The sequence below is a fragment of the Neoarius graeffei genome, chromosome 12 (assembly GCF_027579695.1).
Source record: "Neoarius graeffei isolate fNeoGra1 chromosome 12, fNeoGra1.pri, whole genome shotgun sequence".
In the NCBI taxonomy this organism is placed as follows: Eukaryota; Metazoa; Chordata; class Actinopteri; order Siluriformes; family Ariidae; genus Neoarius; species Neoarius graeffei.
The window spans coordinates 23,476,824-23,501,729 of NC_083580.1; the positions used below are offsets into that span (position 1 = coordinate 23,476,824).

Below are 24,906 nucleotides of genomic sequence, written 5' to 3' on the forward strand. Positions count from 1 at the left end.
ATCATGACATTAGACTGAAAAGCCCATTTTACAGACATTAGCCTTTTGTGGATTGTTTGAGTTTCACTAAGACGCCACTTTCATAAAATGCTTCTATAGACAAAGTCATTCTCCATCTATACTCCAAATATCACTTCTACACAAAAAAGTGCCCTTGTCATGTGTGTGTGTGTTTATAATTGTGCAGTCTCTTGACTGAGACACAGACGCCACAAAAAATGTGAAGATACACCATCAATCAAAGGAAGATGCTGCTTGGGACAGTGGGCCTCATTAAAAGAATGTGCCGTGGCAAACCAAACCGATTTAGAAGTCAGCTTTCATCCTCTGAAATAAAATCGTACCAGTCTTTAAACATCTCATAACTGTGACCGACACGAAAACATTTATGGCTTATTTATGGCTATATATAGACAGATGAGCCCATCCTTATGTGGCTGCATTTCTTTATTATCATTGAATTCCTAGTTTTCGTTTCTTAATTTATGGGTTTGTCCTCATCTGGATAACATTTTGTATTGTGTTTAGCTATCATGTGGTTAGCTAGCATGTCAGATTTCAAAATGGCTGCGAGTGTTATGTCAGTTGTATTAGTGTTACCAATAACAAAGTTCACAAAACGAAAAAAGAGAATCCACTTACTTGAAAAATAGTTTCTTTCCTGGAAAATCGTTTGTGGTACAAGGATGAAGCTCAACACCCAAACATCCATTATCTGTAGCCGCTTATCCTGTACAGGGTCGCAGGCAAGCCGGAGCCGATCCCAGCTGAATACGGGCGAAAGGCAGGGTACACCCTGGACAAGTCGCCAGGTCATCGCAGGGCTGACACATAGACACAGACAACCATTCACACTCACATTCACACCTACGCTCAATTTAGAGTCACCAGTTAACCTAACCTGCATGTCCCCTGGTGCAAATCCTGGCCAGGATCCTACCAGGATCCTAGCAGGATCTTACCAGGATCCTAACCAGGATCTTGTACAAGATCTGAAATATAATCCTAAAGGATCTTGTCCAAGATCCTACAGGATCCTGTACAAGATCCTGTAGGATCCTGTAGGATCCTATAGGATCATACAGGATCTTGTACAGGATCCTGTAGGATCTTAGACAAGATCCTTGAGGATCCTAACCAGGATCTTGTACAAGATCCTGGTTAGGATCCTGGTAAGATCCTACAGGATTTTGTGAAGGATCCTACAATATCCTACAGGATCTTGAACAGGATCCTACAATATCCTACAGGACCTTGAACAGGATCCTACAGGATCTTGAACAGGATCCTACAGGATCTTGGACAAGATCCTTTAGGATTATATTTCAGATCCTGTACAAGATCCTGGTTAGGATCCTGGTAAGATCCTGCTAGGATCCTGGCCAGGATTTGCACCAGGGTTTGTCCCCCAAGAGATCCCATAATACACGAGTTTTGGGCATCTGGTATTCTGGGTCAGGACTTTATCAGTGTATGCGTCACCAGAAGGCTGAAACTCATCAAATGTTCTGCTATAGAAGCCAAACTTGTATGTGTGTACCAGGATGATGTTGATGGTATTGATGGCTATGTTTCTTCCACCTTGAGGAGTTATCAACATGATTAATTAACCATATTGTAAGACCTGACTTCTTTTTTGGTAGAAAAGGTTAAACAAGTAAAGCCTATTCAAATGGTGTTCTGAATAGCCATTATTGTTTTAATCAACATTTAAGAGGGTGCTTGCATTCATTTTCATAAAGAATCAGCTGTGACCCAGGTATATGCATACTTTTAGATGAATCACATTATTATGAAGGTTATTTTTCAACCAAACATGCTGTTGATTGTACTAGGTTTCATAGTTGAATAAATGTGGAACACTGCTCTTTATAACTTTATTCAAGCAAACTAATGAAAACTGTAACTCTGAAATATTATCATGGAATAGTTAAAATTGTCTTCCATATTCACATTATTATGGTTTGTTGAAATAAAGGTCATCATATTTAGCTATATTTAAACCCTAAATCACATATAGTATGTGTGAGCCCTCTTCTGCTCTTGTACAGAAGGATATTTATTTAAGTTTAAAAAAACCTTGCAAAAAAACTTTAAATGCACTATCTATTCAAGAATTTAGGGCTAACAAGCCTTGTTTCCATGCTACCCTGAATTTGCTGAATCAGAGTATTGGGAATTCGTTCGGCAAGAACCTACTCAGGATCCTGTTGGTATCCAGTTAGGATCTTATTCAGGATCCTACTTAGGATCTTGTTAAGATCCTACAAGAACATACCCAGGATCCTGTTCAAGATCTTGTTTAAGATCCTACAAGATCCTACACAGGATCCTGCTGCAATTGAGTTAGGATCTTATTCAGGATTCTGTTCAAGATCTTGTTTAAGATCCTACAAGATCCTATTCAGGATCCTGAAGCATTCGAGTTAGGATCTCATTCGGGATCCTACTCAAGATCTTGTTTAAGATCCTACAAGATCATACTCAGGATCCTGAAGCATTTGAGTTAGGATCTTATTCAGGATCCCACTGAAGATCTTGTTTAAGATCCTACAAGATCCTACTTAGGATCCTGAAGCATATGAGCTAGGATCTTATTCAGGATCCTACTTAGGATCTTTTACAGGATCCTGATACTTTTTCAAGATCTTATACAGGATCCTGTTCAAGATCCTATCACTGCCAAGATTTTGGCTCCTTCTAGGATCCTATTTAGGATCCTGTACAGGATCTTATATAGGATCCTATTTCTACTTAGGATCTTAAATAGGAATGTAATCCTGTGCAGGATCCTATTTCTACATAGGATCCTATTCAGGAGCTTAAAGGAACAGTCCATCGTACTTCCATAATGAAATATGCTCTTATCTGAATTGAGACGAGCTGCTCCGTACTTCTCCGAGCTTTGCGCGACCTCCCAGTCAGTCAGACGCAGTCAGACGCGCTGTCACTCCTGTTAGCAATGTAGCTAGGCTCAGTATGGCCAATGGTATTTTTTGGGGCTGTAGTTAGATGCGACCAAACTCTTCCACGTTTTTCCTGTTTACATAGGTTTATATGACCAATGATATGAAACAAGTTCAGTTACACAAATTGAAACGTGGCGATTTTCTATGCTATGGAAAGTCGGCACTATAATGACAGGCGTACTAACACCTTCTGCGCGCTTCGGCAGCGCATTGATACCAACTGATATCAATGCGCTGCCGAAGCGTGCAGAATGTGTTAGTATGCCTGTCATTATAGTGCGGACTTTCCATAGCATAGAAAATCGCCACGTTTCAATTTGTGTAACTGAACTTGTGTAACTGAGACTGTATCACTGGTCATATAAACCTATGTAAACAGGAAAAACGTGGAAGAGTTTGGTCGCATCTAACTACAGCCCCAAAAAATACCATTGGCCATACTGAGCCTAGCTACATTGCTAACAGGAGTGACAGCGCATCTGACTGCGTCTGACTGACTGGGAGGTCGCGCAAAGCTTGGGGAGGTACGGAGCAGCTCGTCTCAATTCAGATAAGAGCATATTTCCTTATGGAAGTATGGTGGACTGTTCCTTTAAATAGGATCCTATGTAGGATCCTATTCAGGATCCCATTCCTAAATAAGATCCTACCAGGATCCTACAGGATCTTACAGGATCCTGTGTAGGATTTGCACCAGGGTCTTTGGACTGTGGGGGAAACCGGAGCACCCGGAGGAAACCCACGCGGACACGGGGAGAACATGCAAACTCCGCACAGAAAGGACCTCATCAGCCGCTGGGCTCGAACCCGGACCTTCTTGCTGTGAGACTACAGTGCTAACCACTACACCACCGTGCCGCCCCACCCAAACATATCAGATGTTATTCATGTGACTGAATATATGTTATGACTCTAGGGTTCATGATGCTTTTGTTTGTAGCATCTAATTGAATGATCACTAGCAGCTTTCTTCCTTGTAGGCACCCTGTAAAAAACTAGTGATGGGCTGATTTTACTTAAAAAAAAATTAGTGCAACATTTTTGCATCCATAATTTTATGTAGAAAATACATACATTTCTGGGTCATTTTTGCACCCAAAATTAAGTTGACTTTACTAAAAAATCCGAATTTCACTTCATGTCTTTACTTAAAAATATAGTTTTCTCCAGCCAATAAAATTAAGCTGTTTCATTTAGGCTTTCTTAATATTTTAAGTTGTATATGTGCATTACCACTACGAAAACTACTATTGGTATTACTACTATCGCTACTTCTGCCACAGTGAAAATCTATAGCGCACAGATTTTCTTATATGACAAATAAATGAACGATCACTATATAATAACTTTCAAATCATCGTGTCCAGAAAACTAGATCAACAGTTCTGTTAACTAGCAAAAGCACACAGGTGCAAACTTGCATCAATGACCGACTTTGATTTGCTAATTTATCAGTGCTAGCGCCACTTTGCTAGCCTAGGCTGCCTCATGTTCCCTGCCAAGCCAGCCTTGCAGTCAAAACACCTTTTGATGTAGATAAACAATACCATGTAAAACATTACATGTCGATTATTTTAAATAAGCCAACAACAAAAAAGTCATAACTGTAAACGCATAAAATTTAACAGTCTGGTGTGCTCTTACCTATGCAATTTTTCCTTTTGGTGTCGTGGCAAACGGTCCAAATGCTTCAAAGTTGACGGAGTACGGTCTAATGGTGTGGGGTCCGAAGATCTTAGAATATTTAGTTTAGTGTTCCCAGATGTCCTGAATGTAGGTGTTGCTAAAAAATTATAGACAACGTTTATGCAAAATCTTAAAGACACTTAACACACAAAATAATGAGCTGTACTTCTTTTAATTGAGCCAAGTTCAGATAACAGCATTTTAGGTAAAATCTTCTCTTTTTTTTATGAGCAATTTTTACTGCACTGGAGAATCATTTTTTAGAGTGCATGTTTGGGTGTGTTCTTTTAATTGATGACTACCAGCAGGGGGCGCTGTCTATATAAGGAGGATTGTGACAGGAAGTCGGGGGTGTTTTTGCTTCTGGTGTGGGTTGTACATCATGTGTTTCCGAACATTCATGCACCCACTTATGAAAATGTTTCAGTATTGATCTGGTGTAGGACTCAAGTCCGATCTTGGATGTAATCCTGGTGTCAAGACATTTTGTGTATTGACTTTGACTTGTCTCAAGCTTATTGCCATTTGTACTTGGACTTCTGTCAGTCTTGGGTATTGGTCTCGGTAATTAAGCAGTCCCCCCAGGATTTCGCGGGCCTTTTTTGTGATTGTTGCGGGCTAAAATGTCTGTTGCGGGGTTTTTTTCCAAAAAATTGCGATGAAAGCTGCGGTGTTTTTTAGGTTTTTGTTGCAATTACATTGCGGGAGGAAGTGAAAGTTGCAAGAAATTGTTGCGATTTTCTCTTTTTGTGATTAAAATTGAGTGATATGTTAAATATTAAGTTATTACTGAAAAACTATATTGATTAAAAAACAAAGACACTGAGAAATGGTCCTATAAACAACTTCACCAATATAAAAGATTACCAGGACTACAATGCAGAAAAATAGGCTTTACTTATCCAAATGCACCTGTTGGTTCAAAAGTCAAAGTGCATAGAACCTCACAGCACAACATGAAGTTACCTTAAAATATAATATAAATGCCTCAGCTTTCATGTAAGAAAAAAAACTATTAATACTAGTACTGTGTGCAGGCAGTCTCTCCTGAAGACTAGATTAAACAATAATTATAAACTAATAAAATAAATGGCTCAGGCAGGGGCGTCAGAAGCATTTTTAATGTGGGGGGGACACACTGGCGGGGGGTCCTCCACCAGAAAATTTTTAATTAATTAGATGCCATTTCCTGCATTCTGGTGTATTTTTAACAGGTTGTTAAACACCTAATTTTACCTACAAAAGTCACTTAATTCAATGACTATTTTAGAGACTCAACAATAAGTCCTCATTCAACTAGTCCATATATTCATCAGCCTGTTTTTAAACCCACCGCTACGCCTAAGATAATGAGATGAATGTGACACAATTTATCACCAACAATGACTTAATGGGTGCATTTTACTTTTTATTTTGTGTTTTCTATTTAGTTTTAGCTGTAACACAACATGCCACTGGGCCAAGCAATAGTGACACTCAACTGTATGTTTAAAAATAAGAATATTCATAATCTCACACAATGACCAGGCATGACATGGCATCATGCAAACTTCATAACACAAAATCACACTGTGTCAAGCAACGGTGACACATAAAAAATAACTTCACACAATGAACAGGTGCAATTTTGTTCACCACCAACAGTGACTTTAGTGGGTGCATTTTACTTTTTTCCGATTTAGCGATACTCATAACAAAAATGGCATGGCATCATGCAGTCTTCATAACACAAAATTACACTGGGTCAAGCAATGACACATGAAAGATAACTTCACACAATGAACAAGTGCAGTTTTGTCAACCTACATGCAATGGTGGTACTACAGTAACATTTACAGATTAGTATAACAAACAGATTTATAGATATAACTCCTTATATTGGTGCCACCACAATTTCTACCACTTCATAACTTTTATCCCCCTTTCCTTCACAATCCACCTGGAATAACATCCATCTCTCTCCATTACTTTCCTTTCTACTATTCCTTCCCCATACACTGATTTCCCATCTTACTTTCCAGAAAACTGCCAAAGACCAGACAAAACAAGGAATCAGTAAATATCATCAGAGCAGACTTGACCTCATTCTTGGCATTACAGTAAGGCAGGCCTACTGGGTTTGAATTAAATGATAGCTAAGGTTAAGCTAGCTGATACATCTCCTAACATTGACTAGACATTTCCATTGGGACAAAAAAAACCGTCCTGTGGGGAAATTTTGACTGACTTTCCGCTTCTTTGTAAAGAATTTCCTTATGTCCATTGTGTCTGGGGGGGAGCAAATACTGCAAACAATTCATCATCAACCAAGAATACCCCATTTCAGTGTTTAGTTGAATATTAATTTAGCGTGTCCTAGGGTTAATTTTGAGGGCACATAACAAAAGAATAAGGTTTTAGCAAAAGCTAGACATTGTGAGGTTGCAATGGGGCTGACGTCACCTCCTCCACTTTCCAGCAGTTGCACCAACATTTCTGTGCTCGCGCTGAGATTCACTTCACTCGCGCGCGGTGAGCTGTTGTAGGGAACGCCCGGAAAACCCGGAGTGGATTTTCAGTGGTATGTGTATTCTCTTATCGATCAAGTGGAATGGATTCTTTCACGAAGCAATAGAAACGGCACTGGGTGAACTAATATTTTATGTTAAATGTGGGGGGGTCCAAATGAAGAATTATGAAATGTGAGGGGGACATGTCCCCTTCACATTCAATGGTGGCGACGCCCATGGGCTCAGGCTGCATAGAAGAAAAAAAACCCAATTTGAACAGAATCTCACAGTATGATGCTGAAGCTGCCTAAACAATGGAAAATAAAATACCATTTTGGCAAAAATGTTGGCATCCATTAATTTCTTGTATTAAGTAAAAAAAAAATAATGTAAAGTGCACACAGTCCTTCACTGTAAACATAACACGCTTTCAGTAACAGAATTTAAGCCTATATAAAACACTGACTCGCACATGCTGCTTCTCTTGAACGGAAACACGGAAGTAAGCAGTGTTGCCAGATACTGCTGACGTTTTCCAGCCCAAAATATGTTCAAAACCTGCCAAAATGCACTTGAAACCCCCCAACTGGGTGGGAAACCGCCCAATCTGGCAACACTGGAAGTAAGGCGGAAGGTAGTATGTTGACGTCACCTCAAGACGACGCCAACGATTGGTCAAATTTGCGGGAAAGTTGCAGTGATTGTATATAATTGCAACACCGCCCTGAATTCGCGGGGATTGATTAAATTTGTGTTGAAGTTGCAAATTGCAACATCGCGAAATCCTGGAGGGTCTGATTTAAGGTCTTGTTCTTGACTGAGAGTTTGCAAAAATGATGTGTGTTGTCATTTCACCTGCACAAAGTTTGACATAAAATAAGTCCTTCTTCTAGTCTAGCCATTAGTGCAATGCATGAATATATCCAAGTAGCTGAAGTAAAGGTTTGACCTCAAAAAGGATTTTATGGTTTCTGTTCTTGATCTTGACACAGTCTCGTTTTCATTTGGACCTGATCTTGACTTGGCCTCGACCCACTTAAGACTTGGTCGTGACTTGATCTCGGCTAGTCATGGTCTTTGACTCGACAATGGCAGTTTTGACTATAACCCTATTATCTTTGCAAATTTGGTATAACTACATAAGGGTTTGTTGTCTGCATGATAAGATAATATGCAAAAGCACACTTATATCCCCTCCTGACTTCATGAATTGAGAAGTTACCACTGCACCAGTTGGATTAAAGATAACATTGGATTTTTTTTTTTTACTAAATTTATATACTTCATGGCCAAATTTTTTTGGCTTTCCTCTAGATTTTGGAACGTATCTGTTACTCCTTTCAACCAAAAGGGAACGGGTTCTGTTCTGATTTGCGCACCAAATTTTGAACCGTTCAGAGCATTTCGACCAAAAACAAATCGGTTCGGAACCTGAAAAGAACAGTTAGTTCCCAGCTGGAACCAAAATGTAGCTAGTTTTTCCAGCACAAACCGTGATGACATCAGTGGGTGTGTCATTAGTTTGGAGAGCATGGAAGCAGAGCACAGCAATGGAGAACACAATGGAAAAGGATACATCTTCAGAAAGAAATGGACTGTAAACAAATACCTGCAACAACAGAACAAAAGCTTGCAGGTAATCAATGCGTATCACCACCTTGCTACTACTGTTTACTCCTACTGCGAATTGTGCAGCACCCTTCGTTCATGACGCATCCTTGATTACAATGGCTCTGCTCAAAACTGGTGAAAGCGTGGGCCAGTTCACTAGCTGGCACCAAGGTTCAAAAAATCCTGAATGGAACCGGTTCAAGAACCCATTCCCTGTTGGTCGAAAAGGGATATGTGGAGATTTGCTCATTTAGCCACAAGATCATTTGTGAGGTCAGGCACAGATGTTGGGTAAGAAGGCCTGGGGTGCGGTCGCCATTCCAATTCATCCCGAAGGGGTTCATGGGGGTTGAGGTCAGGACTCTGTGCAGGCAAACCATCCAACAGGTTTGGGTATCTTAGTTTCAGTGAAGGGAAATTGTAAAGCTACAGCATATGAAGACATCTATACAATTGAGTGCTTCAAACTTTGCAGCACCCATATATGAGTGTGATGGTCAGGTGTCCACAAACGTTTGGCCATATGACGTTGTATCCTCTTCTGCTTCTTCTTCCGGCTGCTCCCGTTAGGGGTCGCCACAGTGGATCTTTTTCCGCATATTTGATTTGGCATCGGTTTTACACCGGATGCCCTTCCTGACGCAACCCTCCCTAGTCTATCTGGGCTTGGGACTAAGTATGCACTGGCTTCTGCAACCCCAGTCACTGGGTATTTTTACCTAATCTGCATGCCTTTTGAATTGTGAAGGAAACCACAATTCCTGGACGATTCCTGGACGAAACCCACGCAGATACTAGGAGAACATGCAAACTCCACACAGAAAGGCCCCCATCAGTCATGAGGGTCAAATCTGGAACCCTCTTGCTGTGAGGCAACAGTACTAACTGTGCCACACATAACGTTGTATATCCTGTAATATTTACATGAAAACTGAATTTATTTATGATTAATAGTTAAGAATAGACAAATGTACCTGCTGTGTAAATAAACTGGAGCTTTAGAATATTTTGCTTATAAGATTCATAAAGCAAAAAATGGGTTACAACTTTTGCAACTGACTCTACCCTAAGGAATGTAAACAGCCTATGGAGTGAAAGCATGCTAATCCCAGTACAGTACGTCACTTTAATGTAGATTATTATACATACAGGCCACTTTTTCCATGAAAAACATGTATTATTTTCCCTTCTATTGGGTTTATTGATGGCATGCAATATTATCATATTGCTTATCCTCCATGTATTACGCCACTCTACCCAATGGAGAATAAGCGTGCAATACTGTTACAATATTGCACGTTGTCAAGACAACAAGATGTCACACATCGGAGCTGATGCAAAGATTCAATGACAACTTTTCTGCTGCGCATGCGCACAATCATTTCTTTGTCCGCTGGGAAAGAGAGAACACAAGGCTAATCCAGTGCTACTGCTAGGTTTAAGCACTAAATAAATAAACTGAAAACTGAAACTAAAGACACGCTGAACACCTGAAAGACTACCAAAACTTCATTATATATTCTTCACACATATTTACCAGAAAAAAAAATACCAACGAACATCGAAAAAACTGGAAAAGAGACACGTCGGAGATGTAAAACTTCTACGCTAGCGAGTGACTGTGACAGTTTGTACACAAACATGGCCGTGAGGTTTGCTTCATTAAAAGCGGAAGATTAAAAGTGGAAGATGTATTTTGAAAGAGAAAGATGCGCTGAACACCCGAAAGGCTACCAAAACTTCCCTGGATATTCTTCACGCGTTTAATCTTCCACATTAAATATATGGAAACGCTGGAAAAGAGACACGTCAGAGGCGTAAAACTTCCGCGCTAGTGAGTGACCGTGACAGTTTGTACACAAACATGGCCGCGAGGTTTGCTTCATTAAAAGCGGAAGATAAATTTTGAAAGAGAAAGACATGCTGAACACCCGAAAGGCTACCAAAACTTCATTATATATTCTTCACATATATTTACAAGAGAAAAACATACCAACGGACATCGAAAAACTGGAAAAGACTCACATTGGAGACGTAAAACTTCCATGCTAGTGACTGACTGTGACAGTTTGTACACAAACATGGCCAAGAGGTTTTCGTTTTGTAAAAGCGGAAAATTTTGAGAGAATTTTGAAAGAGAAAGACGGGCTGAACACCCAAAAGGCTACCAAAACTTCACTGGATATTCTTCACGCATATTTACAAGAGAAAAACAGACCAACGGACATCAAAAAACTGGAAAAGAGAGCAATAGCGGAAATATTGTGAAAGTTCTACTTGGAGGTGAGGAAAAGTGACGGAGACTTTTACAAGAGGACTTCACTCGTGGACTTCAGTCAGCAAAGCCCTTCTGTTTTGAACAACTGGAATGTAACAATTAACTACGACCAAAAGTAACTGAACTTGAACTGTCAACCTCGATACAGCTTGTATATAAGTTGGGTGGTTGTTCAGGCTTTTTAGAGGTGTACCATTTTTATTGTTAGAACTTTGACTTTGTACAGTACATTGATTGACAGAACACTGAATTACATTCGATCAGAATCAGCATTCAATATTGGTAAGTTACCGCCCTGTTCTTAACTTTTTGTAAAATCTATAATTGTTCCATCGAATGTGTAATGCATAATCTCTCATCTCATCTCATTATCTCTAGCCGCTTTATCCTTCTACAGGGTCGCAGGCAAGCTGGAGCCTATCCCAGCTGACTACGGGCGAAAGGCGGGGTACACCCTGGACAAGTCGCCAGGTCATCACAGGGCTGTGTATGCATAATAATAATAATAATAATATTGGCTGAGGGGCGACACGGTGGTGTAGTGGTTAGCGCTGTCGCCTCATAGCAAGAAGGTTCCGGGTTCGCGCCCCGTGGCCTTTCTGTGTGGAGTTTGCATGTTCTCCCCGTGTCCGCGTGGGTTTCCTCCGGGTGCTCCGGTTTCCCCCACAGTCCAAAGACATGCAGGTTAGGTTAACTGGTGACTCTAAATTGACCGTAGGTGTGAATGTGAGTGTGAATGGTTGTCTGTGTCTATGTGTCAGCCCTGTGATGACCTGGCGACTTGTCCAGGGTGTACCCGGCCTTTCGCCCGTAGTCAGCTGGGATAGGCTCCAGCTTGCCTGCGACCCTGTAGAACAGGATAAAGCGGCTAGAGATAATGAGATGAGAGATATTGGCTGACTTTTTTCATGGTGTATCAGATATATTCCATTCAGCGACTCGTTTTCGACTCGTTCAATATCATGCTAGCTGAATGGAATATATCTGATATACCACAAAAAAAGCCAGCCAGTATTATTTAAATATTTACATGAAATTTGAATTTATTTGATTAATAGTTAAGAATAGACAAACGTACCTGTTATCTAAAAAAATGGAGCTTTAGAATATTTTACTTATAAGATTTATAAAACAAAAAATGGGTTACAACTTTTACAACTGACTCTACCCTAAGGAATGTAAACAGTCTATGGCGTGAAAGCATGCTAATCCCAGTACAGTGCGTCACTTTAATGTTGAATATACACTGTAATACACTTACTATAAACCTCCCATTACCAGGACTCTGATTTTCTGCCACAGTGTTTATTCGGGCAGCCCGGATTCAGAGACTGTATACATGTAGTCTGAATCATTAATGCTCCTCTATCTGTTTCTCTTTCCTCTCTTTTTCTTTCTATTTGTCTCCATGCATCTCATTTTTACTATCCAAGTATGCCTCCCTTTGGTCCCTCCTAGTAACTAACACCATGGACAGTGATGTAAAGCGTACATACAGTTCACCGCCGGGATTTTCCTGACATTCCTGAAGTCCATGCATCCCGCCTTTACCCAGCTCATAAAACAGACGATACATTACGTCTTGAATTAATTCTGTTTCCTCTCCTCCCTGGATGTCTTGACCCAACCCTGGTGCCGTTACTTTGTGGGAAGTTATCCATCACTGGGGACATTACATTCTTGTGTCATCTGGGACCAAGGATAGCATGGTAGTGACAGAATCTCTCTGTAATGGGAAGGAGATTAGGATCTGAAGTTCTCATGGGAGTCTGGGAAGGATGGTCACTGCTGATCTTCCCCCTCCTCTGCAGGACCTTCGCAGTGTGGTTTGTCTCGTATTTGGTATTGTATCTCAACAAGGGCATTTGGTATACATTTCCCAACAAGGAAAGAATCACAAGTTTGGCAGTGCTGGTATGTGTGTTGGCCATGTTCACTGTGACTTGTCAGGAATTTTTTTTTTTTTTTTTTATTTAAAAACCAACTCTCAAAGCAAGCCCTGGTATGTAGCCATGTATTTGAGTTTGTTTTGTCATGTTCAGAGAACGTGCAACAGATTGCAATCTTTTTTATCTTGAAGTGAGCAGTGCTCTATTCTGAGATGGTACATTATGGACATTTTAGTTAGCTTGTGTTGCTTTTGCACTTAGGGATTTGGCAGCTGCACTAAAAGCATTTCGAACCTAAAAAGGTAAGTCTTGTCCAGAGTTGATGAAAGAATGAACGTACCATTCAGAGTGAATTAACACAATAACACCAACAATCCATTCTCAATGATATATTTAGAACTCAATCATTTTTTTTTTAAATAATACTTCAGTGTTCGGTCAGAGTTATTATAACTAGTTTATTGAGTGTAGTGGTCAGCATTTACATGTTCATAGATGAGCAACAACAGAGATGTCCATAAGCGCCGGCGACCGGTAGTTTTCTCCGTCTACACAGACGGTCTGCACCGTAGGTCGCGTTAACCGACAATTGTCCGTCATTGACGGATTTTTTTTAGCTATGACGGAAAAATCTGACGGCCGTCGGTCATTTTGACGGATGTTTACCGTTACCATTACCAATAACAATAATAGCCTAATAATAAAACATAATGAAACACACAATTGAAATGATTGGCAAGTTGTGGCAGAGTTTTCTTACATACAGTATACATAGTCTTCACTGCCGTCACTTTCAATCTGAGCCGACGTTGCGGCAGTCTTGATGTTCAGTGCACAGGCTACTCATGTATACATTGTAGCCACTGCGCAAGGCTGTTCCCCCATCGCGCTCCTGACCGCGCTAGGACTTTTCTAACCACTAGCACAGTGAGATGTATTAATGTTTCCCTTCTCTGCAGAAGACACGTCATTTTTGCTATTAAAAAAAGATGCATTGGGTTGTTTGTGTCGTTTCCCTGCCTGTACGTCTTAATGCAATAGCGCTCATTTAGGCTAGTTGTTTTCTTGTTTTTAAAATGAAACAAATGCCGATTTATTGTATTCTTCCCCAACAAGCTTAGGAACATTACTGCTCGAATATCTGCTAAACTATCATTTTAATGAGAGCACGGGTAGACAAACTAACATTTAAACATAACTTCGTTTTATTTAAGACCTTCCGTCAGGGGCGCTGCCAGAAATTTTGGGCCCCATGAAAGATTAGAATTTTGGGCCCCCCAACTTTCAACAAAAGCAGCAATCCTAAAGCATTTATGGGTTGTATTGCTTCTTACCTCCTTCTCCAAAGGGGGGTTCAGTGGTTTGGTAGGGCAGAGGTCCCCCTGAGGCTGAATCTGTGCATATTTAGGGCACCCCATTAGTTATGAAACTGGTTATTAGCACTAGTTATTAGCACCAGCATAACGTAATATTTCATCTTGTTTATCACACGTCAGTTCAGTTATTAAAATGGAAAAAATGTCACTGTACAAACTGTAAAAGTGTTCTCTTGATAGGCTAATCCAACCACGTTCATACTGTTCATTTACCATTCGCTAATATTTTGAACACACGTGTGAGCGATAGCTACCTTTCTTTGGGAAAAACTGAGTGACCAGTTGCCTGCCTCTCCGGTCCCTCTCAGCTTTCAGCTGCCTTTCTTTACGTTTTTGACAGCCACTCTTCATATTTAGCGATCATAGACTGTACGCACTCCACTGCTGGCTGGCTGGCTGCTGCACCGCGACACAGCAGCAAGTAGCGTTGCACTGATCAGCACACAGATTTAACGCATCGCGCTTCTACCAGAACTGGACCGTACCATTTCACAAAAGGGGGAGGGTTAAATGACAATATGTTGAAGAACTCAAGAAATAGACAACCTTGTTCAATTAGCTCATTTTACCAGATGGAATATTGCATTGTTGTTATTTCAAAAGTCTTATTAAAATCATTAAAAGCATATTATCAGCCCCTTAAAGGGCCCCATGGCAGTGCTGGGCCCCTAGAATTGTTCTAACCTTTCCCCCCCTGGCGGCGCCCATGCCTTCCGTGTCAGGTTCCAGGCTCCGCCGAGCCGAGGCTGTTGCCGGCTTCTGATCACTTCCCTGGGAGAAATGTTTCCTGACTTCAGAACTTTGGCTGAAGTGGCGCTGGTTATTCCAGTCTCCAGTGTCGCAGCAGAGCGCGGGTTCAGCCTTCAGAATAAAATTAAAACGTCAATGAGAAGTCGTCTGTCCGAGGCAAAGACGCAAAATTTAATGACAATTGCCTCAGCAGCAGTCTCCATTGACGACTTTGATTATGCACAAGCGAGCTCCCAATTTAAATCCATGCGGGCCAGAAGGAAGGTTTGAGCTCACGCAAACAGGTCAAATTAGATTGTCACTTAAATCGTTGTAGTGGACTGTTCATATTTTAACTGCAATTGTCTTGCTACGTTGTAAAATAACATTGTTCATATGCCCGTTAAGGCACAACAGCCGCAATGTTTTTAGCGGAGGGAAAATGGGTTCACAAGTGACCGAACATCAGAATCTCTGTTCATCTTTTTGCATCATAAATACATAAATAAATGATTAAATAATACAAGCTTGTTCTGTGAATTAATTTTTAAATGAAAATGAGTCCATGAAAACACAAGTTATTAAATATATAGCATTTATAGCCTATATACATTGTCATTTAAAAGCTAAAATAAAATGACAGATAATAATGGACGGAATTTTTACGACCCTGTCCGTCAAAATGACGGACAATGACAAAGTCTAACGCAACCACTGGTCTGCACTGACTACTTGATTCCAGAAAAAAAAAAAACTTGCCCTTCAATGTTCAAGCGATTTATATCATCTCCGCTGCCCATAATTTGCTGCAAATCCAATTATTCCACCACAAAATTGCCTTCGATTCAGATCTAACGTGACCAGAAACGACGCCATATTTGTTGATCGAGTCTCGCACTCTGATTGGCTGAGCCAGACCACGTGACCACACTGTGTCAGTAACAACGTTGAGAGCGCCAGCTCGAAACAGCCTCCAAACATGGCCACTCTAAACTACAACTCCCAAGAATCTCAGCACCCCCTGTCTCCTGCATATTAATTACACCTGTCTCTCATTGCCAAGAAAATTAGCTCCGCTACTTAAACCCCTCTCTCACTCACTCCAGTTGCGAAGTATCGTTCAGTGTTTCTCTCCTGTCATACCAAGCCATTTACTTTCTGCCTGTCCTCTCGTTATCTCGACTTTGTTTACGTTCTCCTCGGCTTCTCGTCTAGACCACCCTGTTCTGTCTGCCGATCGACCGACCCCTACCCGTTACTCCGACTACGATTCTTGTAACGATTTCACCGTTACTCTACCCTGTGTCTGCATCCATAAGTGCCTGCATCTTGACACACCGTAGCGTATGTAGTTATGTTACAGAGCCAGGCAGCGTACTACAGAGGGTAACTGAGAAAGCCAAGCACACAAACATCTGGAGAGAAATTTCATACATATTTTGCAAGTATTTTACAGGGAAATGGTTAGTAATTTATTAGCGGAGAATGCACCAGAAGGCATGTAAATTTCAACGTTTTCTGGGGGAGGCATGCACCCCTAGCATTAGTGCACCTTTGGCTTCGCCGCCGCAATTTCCAGAGCCGCCTACTACTTTTTTTTTTTTAAGCCGGCTACTTCAGATTTTCTGGAGAACCCTGCACAACAAAATGTCTGAAAGGAAATACTGTATCGGAGTGTAAAGGCATCTGCTGAAAGAAAAGTGAGAACAAGAGCTGCTTAATTAACCACCTATATTACAGAGAGGGTAATATATAATACAGGGCCTATAATATTTCACATCTGGATCATCATGTAATCATTCAAGTCCAGCTCTGAGCTAGCATTAAAGGTAGACTGCCTTTCAGATTTTTCAAGTGTAGGTCATAAAAAGAATTCTCCCCGACACCCAGTTATTTTTATTTCATGGACCGAAAGCTACTGAATTCGAATCACAGACTTCCAATTTTATTAGGTTGCTTTTTTTAAATAGAACAAATAATGAATTTAGGGCCACGTGGCCTTAAATTCTCCACTATTTTTTCCTGCTTCACCATGAACCAATACACAATACTGTGTCACGCATCACGTGGTGGGCTTTCCCTGTTCGCACAAGTCATTGTGGGATACAAATTTGAAACAGGAGAGAAAAATGGAGGACGTGAATGAAACGTGAAAGACCGACTACAGTAACGGAAGGCGAGAAGAAAAGACGTTATGTTGTGAAGGAAAAGAAACGCAGGACCAAACTAATAAATATCGGCGGTCAGCGAGCACCTTGATGTGATCAGCTGTTCGTTTAGCGACAGAATGATGTAACTGTCAGTGTATGGTCAAAGGTAAAAGAAAGAAAGCACAGTTTTATTCATCACACACTTGTGAAATTTTCTTTCTGCATTTAACCCATCTGAAGCAGTGAACACACACATGCGAGCAATAAGCGCATACCCAGAGCAGTGGGCAGCCATGCTAACAGCGCCCGGGGAGCAGTTGGGAGTTAGGTGCATCGCTCAAGGGCACCTCAGCCCAAGGCCGTCCCATATTAACCTAACCTGCATGTCTTTGGATTGTGGGGGAAACCGGAGCACCCGGAGGAAACCCATGCAGACACGGGGAGAACATGCAAACTCCACACAGAAAGGCCCTCGCCGGCCGCTGGGCTCAAACCCAGAACCTTCTTGCTGTGAGGCAACAGCGCTAACCACTACACCAAACCTGTAGATGGCAGTAATGTAACACTGGATGCCAGCTGCCGTAAAACCCAAAAGAAGAAGGAAAAGAAGAAGAAGCAGGTAAACCTGCGCATGCACACACGGACTTCCTCTGTCTGCTTGACTGTGCGAAGCAATTTCATGCACATTATTTGCTAGGGAATCCCCTCAAATGAAATAACTTCCCAGCCACAGAATGGTGTGGGTTTTTTGTTTTTTGTTTTTTTGAGATATTGCAGAAATAAACGACCAAATTTCAAAGGGAAATAAATTTTAACGATTTTATGAAATCAAAAGGCCTTATGGAGCACTTGCATGTGACGTCACAGCCAATCCAGATTGTGACAGACGCCATCTTGTCGGTCAAACGCCATATTCCGCCTTCTACTTCTACTTCTGGTTCTACTTCTGCTTTTACTTCTACCTTTTCTTCTGGAAAACCCTACTATATACAATTCTACTACAACGGCTGCGGCTACAAGCTCTCGCTACCTGTGCATGTTTTTTATGTTTTTTGTGTGTATTTTTACGTGTTGTTCGTCTGTACCGGACTTCAATATCCACTACAACCGTATGGACTTACTGGACATTGGTTTCCAGCAGAAAATGACGGTTTGTAGCGATTTCCATCGCATGCACAACATTCCGGACGAGAAAAAAAAAAACATTCTGGACGAGATAGCGAGACCAGCGGGGTCTCCGTGGATTGTTATCAGAAGCAAAGCGAAGGAGGCGGCGCCGGGAGCGGAAGCAAAAGCGAGGCTGCAGAGCCGGCCTGTTGACTAAGCTCAGAAAACAGCTACTCAAATCTCCACTGCTAAGCCTCTACCTCTCCAACGCCAGATCCATGGTAAACAACACGGACGATTTGGAATTACAGCTGGAATTACCTTATTCTATTCTATAATCGGCTGGTCAGTGCTATACTCAATACTTAAGTGACTTACCCGTCCAATGAGGATTCTTGTTTACAAGATGCCACATCTGAGTCGCTGACAAATCCTGAATTTCTGTAAAGATAACTGTCCAGAGATTTATAAGCATGCAGTGCTTCACCACTGAACAGCGAGGGAAAGTTAATGAGGTAATCATACACGTCCGGGTATTCCGCTGGCAGTTCAAAATCCGGTCGTGAAAACTCCGTCCGGTAAGCCATAAGGGTCACAAATCTGTAGATCGTTTATTTTAGACATGTATCTAGTTATCTGTTCATTAGAAAAATGAGCCGTGTAGTCCGTCGGTTGAAATTGATCCATCTGTACACAAGTGCAGCAGTATTCAGCGGTGTTTTTGACCGACAAGATGGCGGTTGTGTACTTTCCGGTCACGTGACTGCAAGATCTCTATAGCCTTAAAGTCCATTGTTTAGCTGGGCTACATTGTGTTGCTTTGAGCAGTGCTAACAGTAGATGATATGGCTTATAGAAGAAGAAGAAGAAGAAGCCTTTATTTGTCACATATACATTACAGCACAGTGAAATTTTTACTCCACATATCCCAGCTTGTTAAGAAGCAGGAGTCAGAGCACAGGATCAGCCATGAAACGCTGCCCCTGGAGCAGGTAGGGTTAAGGGCCTTGCTCAAGAGCCTGATAGTGGCAGCTTGGTGGTGCTGGGGCTTGAACCCCCGACCTTCTGATCAGATATGTTACACACACAAACCATAGAGCACCTAACAAAAACAAACTTCCTAGCGCATTGGTAAATAAAAGTTGAAATGTCCCATAAGTGCAACTGTAGTGCAAAACTGCATGAAAGACTCAAAGGTCAGGAACAGTTGACCATGAAAGAGTGTGAAGATGTGAGTTTTATGACCAGAGCAGTGGGAATGCTGACCACATCCCTCACCAACAGGCAGACAATATCTGAGCATTCTCTGAGTCCTCACCCCATCCGTTCTCCTCTCTCTTTCTCCTCCCTCTGTCTAATCTTCTCAAGTTTTGGTTTCCTCAGATAAAAGAGATTTAGGAGCAGAGTTCCCTGAGCTCAGATAAAGTTTCGGCACTCAGACACACCCTGTTACAGCTTGACCACAGAGGACAGAGAGAGGGAATTAAGGAGGGAGGTGGTAGGAGAGAAAATCTTAGACAGAAGCCAAAACAGACACGTGGAAAGAAAGAGTAGGTGTTCTTGAACAGTGCGTTTTTGAACATATCGGGGTGTGTGTGTGTGTGTGTCAGATCTTCTGCATTCCTAGGGCTCGGCTTACGTTGGGAGGGTCTGTGTGTTCACGGGTAAAATCTTGGAGTCTCCCAGGAAACATAGCATTGAGCAGCACAGAAATCTGTAGTCATTGTGTCCGAGCTGAAAGAGAGGAGACAAGATTGTGGATTAGCTCTGTGAAATACTCCCTTCCTAATCCAGCCTGTGTGTGTGTGCGCGCATGTTTGGAGGCTCGTGTTATCATTCCTTCTGCCTTCTACCATTTTAAGCCACCTGTCGCACCGTGGTCTGTGTCTCCCCTTGGGGCAGAATTCCTCTGTCGCTTGTCAGTTAATGAAGCTGAGATCTACACCAGGCACACCCGAAAACTAGCCTTCCTGCCCCTTTCAGCGCCTGTGCCACCTTCAGGGTGTGATGTGTCCCGTGAATTCACACTGGGATCACATTCTAAAAGATAGATGAGGATAGAAAGAGGCAGAAAAAGAACAGGGAGAAAAGACAGAGTTCCCTTTGTTCAGCTGTGTATGCACACGCTATCATGTGTTAGCATTGACGTCTACGATTTAAATATAGAAAACGAGATGGGGACTACAGCAGGGTGTTGTTTGGGTTCTCTCCCCCCCATCTTTAATTTATTTTAATTTGATTTTTATTTTATTTTACTCTCTAGCCTCCCTTATTCTTTTTTTTCCCCTTTTTTTTATTTATTTATTTTTTTTACACCCCTCACTCACAGTTTTGCTCTCTCTTATCCTCTCTGCCCATTCTCAGGGTAAGTTCCACAGAATCCGGATGTTTACTGTTCTGTAATGATGCTTAATTACATCGTAATGATGTTTAATTGCATGTTTGAATGACAGGACGCATGTTCATGTTGGTCAACACGGGGGACTGCTTTTTTTTCTCCACCATTTGAGCACAAGAGTTCAGCAGAGAAGGAGCAAATGGAGTTGCTCAGTTCATTGTACCACAGGAAACTGCGTAGAAAGCAGAAGAGGTCTGAGCTTGGCAGGTCCGATGGAGCGCTGTGCAAGCTGCCAGCAGAGACCGGAGTCAACAGTCTCATCTCCAAGGTTCTCAGGTTCACGTCCAGGTAACAGTCGCTAGAACGGGATGTGTGATTGGGTTAGCATCACTCGGTACGCTGGATTACAGTCAGTAGGTTCTTGATGGTCAGTTGTACGTACTCTAATATGAATGGCGAAGAACACCTTCATTACAGATGTATTGCAAAGTCAGCTGAAATGTAGCTGGCACTGAGATCTGTGAATCTTGTATTGTTCTTGATTTCTACCACAGCATTGGCGAATTCTTAAACCTGATCTGAAAGTGTTGATTAATTTTCTATACCAGTAGCTCTGACAGAAGTTCAAATGCAAGTTTACTGTATATATCATGGACACAAGTGTTTTATTGGGAAATACACCATGTGTATTTTTCAGACAAGCTATATGCGGGACATGGAGAGCCAAAACCGTGACCTAAATCTCTATATGTCACTCGTGAGGAAATCAATAATCGTTTTGATAAATTTGGGTACTTTTTTGTTTGTGAGTGTGTCTATATAATAAAAAGAAAATCACATGTTGGCTTGAAGATATGAACTTCTCGTGTTGAAAAACTTGTATTTTTCATATGAAATACATCGCGGACCTGAGTGACATTTTAAATAATATCGGCTAGTGTTCAGTGGTCTATCAGATGTATTCCATTCAGCTAGCATGATACTGAACGAGTAGAAGACGAGTTCAGTATCAAGCTAGCTGAATGGAATGTATCTGATAGACCATAAAAAAAAGCCAGCCAATCGTAGTATTATTATTATTATACATAGACACTCTTCATATCAACATTCTCAAAAGCCAACGCTAGCTTACCTGTGACTCGGTGCTGTTAGCGCAGGCCAATGCTAGCACAGTCAAGCCGAATATTATTATTATTATTTTCCCTGTGTAATTTACTTATGTACTTTTAAAATCAACATGGACAATGACACACAACGGAGCGACCTGGCAGCCAAAATTCTCTGAAAATCTTCTAGTTTTTAAGAAAACAAACCTGGCGGCCATGTTTGTTTCTAAATTGTCGCAGTCACTCGCTAGCATGGAAGTTTTACATCTCCGATGTGTCTCTTTTCCAGTTTGTCGATGTCCGTTGGTATGTTTTTCTCTTGTAAATATGCGTGAAGAATATCTAATGAAGTTTTGGTAGCCTTTCGGGTGTTCAGCGCGTCTTCAGTTTCAGTTTTCAGTTTATTTACTGTATTTACTGTTTAATCCTAGCAGTAGTACTGGATTAGCCTCATCTTCTCTCTTTCTCAGCCGACAAAGAAATGATGGTGTGCATGCGCAGCAGGAAAGTTTTGTCATTGGATCTTCGCATGAGCTCTGATGTGTGATGCCATGTTGTTTTGACAACATGCAATATTGTAACAATATTGCACGCTCATTCTCCATCAGGGAGAGTGGAGTAAGACATGGAGGATAAGCGATATGATAATATTGCATGCCATCAATAAACCCACTAGAAGGGAATAGAATATGTTTTTATTCCATGGAAAAAGCGGCTTGTATGTATAATAATTTCCGATATTAGCGGCAACAGGGTCATGGGAGTCAAAGGCTCACTGATTCACATGGGGTACAAATGTTAGCCCAATTTGTCCAATCCCACAGAAGAGCTACTGTAGCACAAACTGCTGAAAAAGTTAAGGCTGACACCTTTCTGTTTTAGCCAGCATTAACTTTTCCAGCAGTTTGTGCTCCAGTAGCTCTTCTGTGGGATTGGACCATATGGGCTAGCCTTCGTACCCCATCTGAATCAGTGAGCCTTTGACTCCCATGACCCTGTCGCCGGTTCACCGGTTGTCCTTCCTTGGACCACTTTTGGTAGGTACTAACCACTGCATACTGGGAACGCCCCACAGGATGTGCCATTTTGGAGATGCTCAGACCCAGTCATCTAGCCATCACAATTCAGTCCTTGTCAAAGTCGCTCAGATCCTTACACTTGCCCACTTTTCCTGCTTCCAACGCATCAACTTCAAGAACTGGCTGTTCTCTTGCTGCCTAATATATCCCACCCCATTGACAGGTGCCATTGTAATGAAGTAATCCGTGTTATTCACTTTACCGGTCAGTGGTTATAATGTTATAGCTGATATTTGTATATGGAGTCAATTAAGTGCAGGGTGTATTGGGCCAAACAAGAGGGAACTAGCATGTTCTAAGCTGTTTTTTGCATGACTATTTTCGTATAAAATTGTGGAGTAAACAGTTATCACATAAGATGTTTTAAAAACACTGCTGGAATTATACAGTGGTGCTTGAAAGTTTGTGAACCCTTTAGAATTTTCTATATTTCTGCATAAATATGACCTAAAACATCATCAGATTTTCACACAAGTCCTAAAAGTAGATAAAGAGAACCCAGTTAAACAAATGAGACAAAAATATTATACTTGGTCATTTATTTATTGAGGAAAATGATCCAATATTACATATCTGTGAGTGGCAAAAGTATGTGAACCTTTGCTTTCAGTATCTGGTGTGACCCCCTTGTGCAGCAATAACTGCAACTAAACATTTGCGGTAACTGTTGATCAGTCCTGCACACCGGCTTGGAGGAATTTTAGCCCGTTCCTCTGTACAGAACAGCTTCAACTCTGGGATGTTGGTGGGTTTCCTCACATGAACTGCTCGCTTCAGGTCCTTCCACAACATTTCAATCGGATTAAGGTCAGGACTTTGACTTGGCCATTCCAAAACATTAACTTTATTCTTCTTTAACCATTCTTTGGTAGAACGACTTGTGTGCTTAGGGTCGTTGTCTTGCTACATGACCCACCTTCTCTTGAGATTCAGTTCATGGACAGATGTCCTGACATTTTCCTTTAGAATTCACTGGTATAATTCAGAATTCATTGTTCCATCAATGATGGCAAGCCGTCCTGGCCCAGATGCAGCAAAACAGGCCCGAACCATGATACTACCACCACCATGTTTCACAGATGGGATAAGGTTCTTATGCTGGAATACACTGTTTTCCTTTCTCCAAACATAATGCTTCTCATTTAAACCAAAAACTTCTATTTTGGTCTCATCCGTCCACAAACATTTTTCCAATAGCCTTCTGGCTTGTCCATGTGATCTTTAGCAAACTGCAGATGAGCAGCAATGTTCTTTTTGGAGAGCAGTGGCTTTCTCCTTGCAACCCTGCCATGCACACCATTGTTGTTCAGTGTTCTCCTGATGGTGGACTCATGAACATTAACATTAGCCAATGTGAGAGAGGCCTTCAGTTGCTTAGAAGTTACCCTGGGTTCCTTTGTGACCTCGTCGACCATTACACGCCTTGCTGTTGGAGTGATCTTTGTTGGTCGACCACTCCTGGGGAGGATAACAATGGTCTTGAATTTCCTCCATTTGTACACAATCTGTGTGACTGTGGATTGGTGGAGTCCAAACTCTTTAGAGATGGTTTTGTAACCTTTTCCAGCCTGATGAGCATCAACAACACTTTTTCTGAGGTCCTCAGAAATCTCCTTTGTTCGTGCCATGATACACTTCCACAAACATGTGTTGTGAAGATCAGACTTTGATAGATTCCTGTTCTTTAAATAAAACAGGGTGCCCACTCACACCTGATTGTCATCCCATTGGTTGAAAACACCTGACTCTAATTTCACCTTCAAATTAACTGCTAATCCTAGAGGTTCACATACTTTTGCCACTCACAGATCTGTAATATTGGATCATTTTCCTCAATAAATAAAGGACCAAGTATAATATTTGTGTCTCATTTGTTTAACTGGGTTCTCTTTATCTACTTTTAGGACTTGTGTGAAAATCTGATGTTGTTTTAGGTTATATTTATGCAGAAATATAGAAAATTCTAAAGGGTTCACAAACTTTCAAGCACCACTGTATATGATTTAAAATTGTCTGATAAAAGCCCATAAGCAAAACACTGTTCAGCTGTTTAACTCTTTTCTGAAAACCACAAGTGGAATGTCTGATTACTTGATAGA

The 24,906-nt window shown here is 41.3% G+C and overlaps 1 protein-coding gene across 7 annotated transcripts in view; it reads left to right on the plus strand.

Moving 5' to 3' along the window:
- The window catches only part of shroom3 (shroom family member 3), a 277,424-nt gene that overhangs the window by 199,723 nt on the left and 52,795 nt on the right, over positions 1-24,906 (plus strand). Inside the window, exon 1 of one of the 7 annotated variants that reach the window (XM_060935698.1) lies at positions 20,721-20,970. The exons of the other annotated variants lie outside the window; for them this stretch is intronic. Coding sequence (XP_060791681.1) covers positions 20,822-20,970 — 149 coding nt within the window. The 5' untranslated portion in view covers positions 20,721-20,821. Of the gene's footprint in view, positions 1-20,720; positions 20,971-24,906 lie in introns of those variants that run through there. 7 annotated transcript variants of the gene reach the window in all.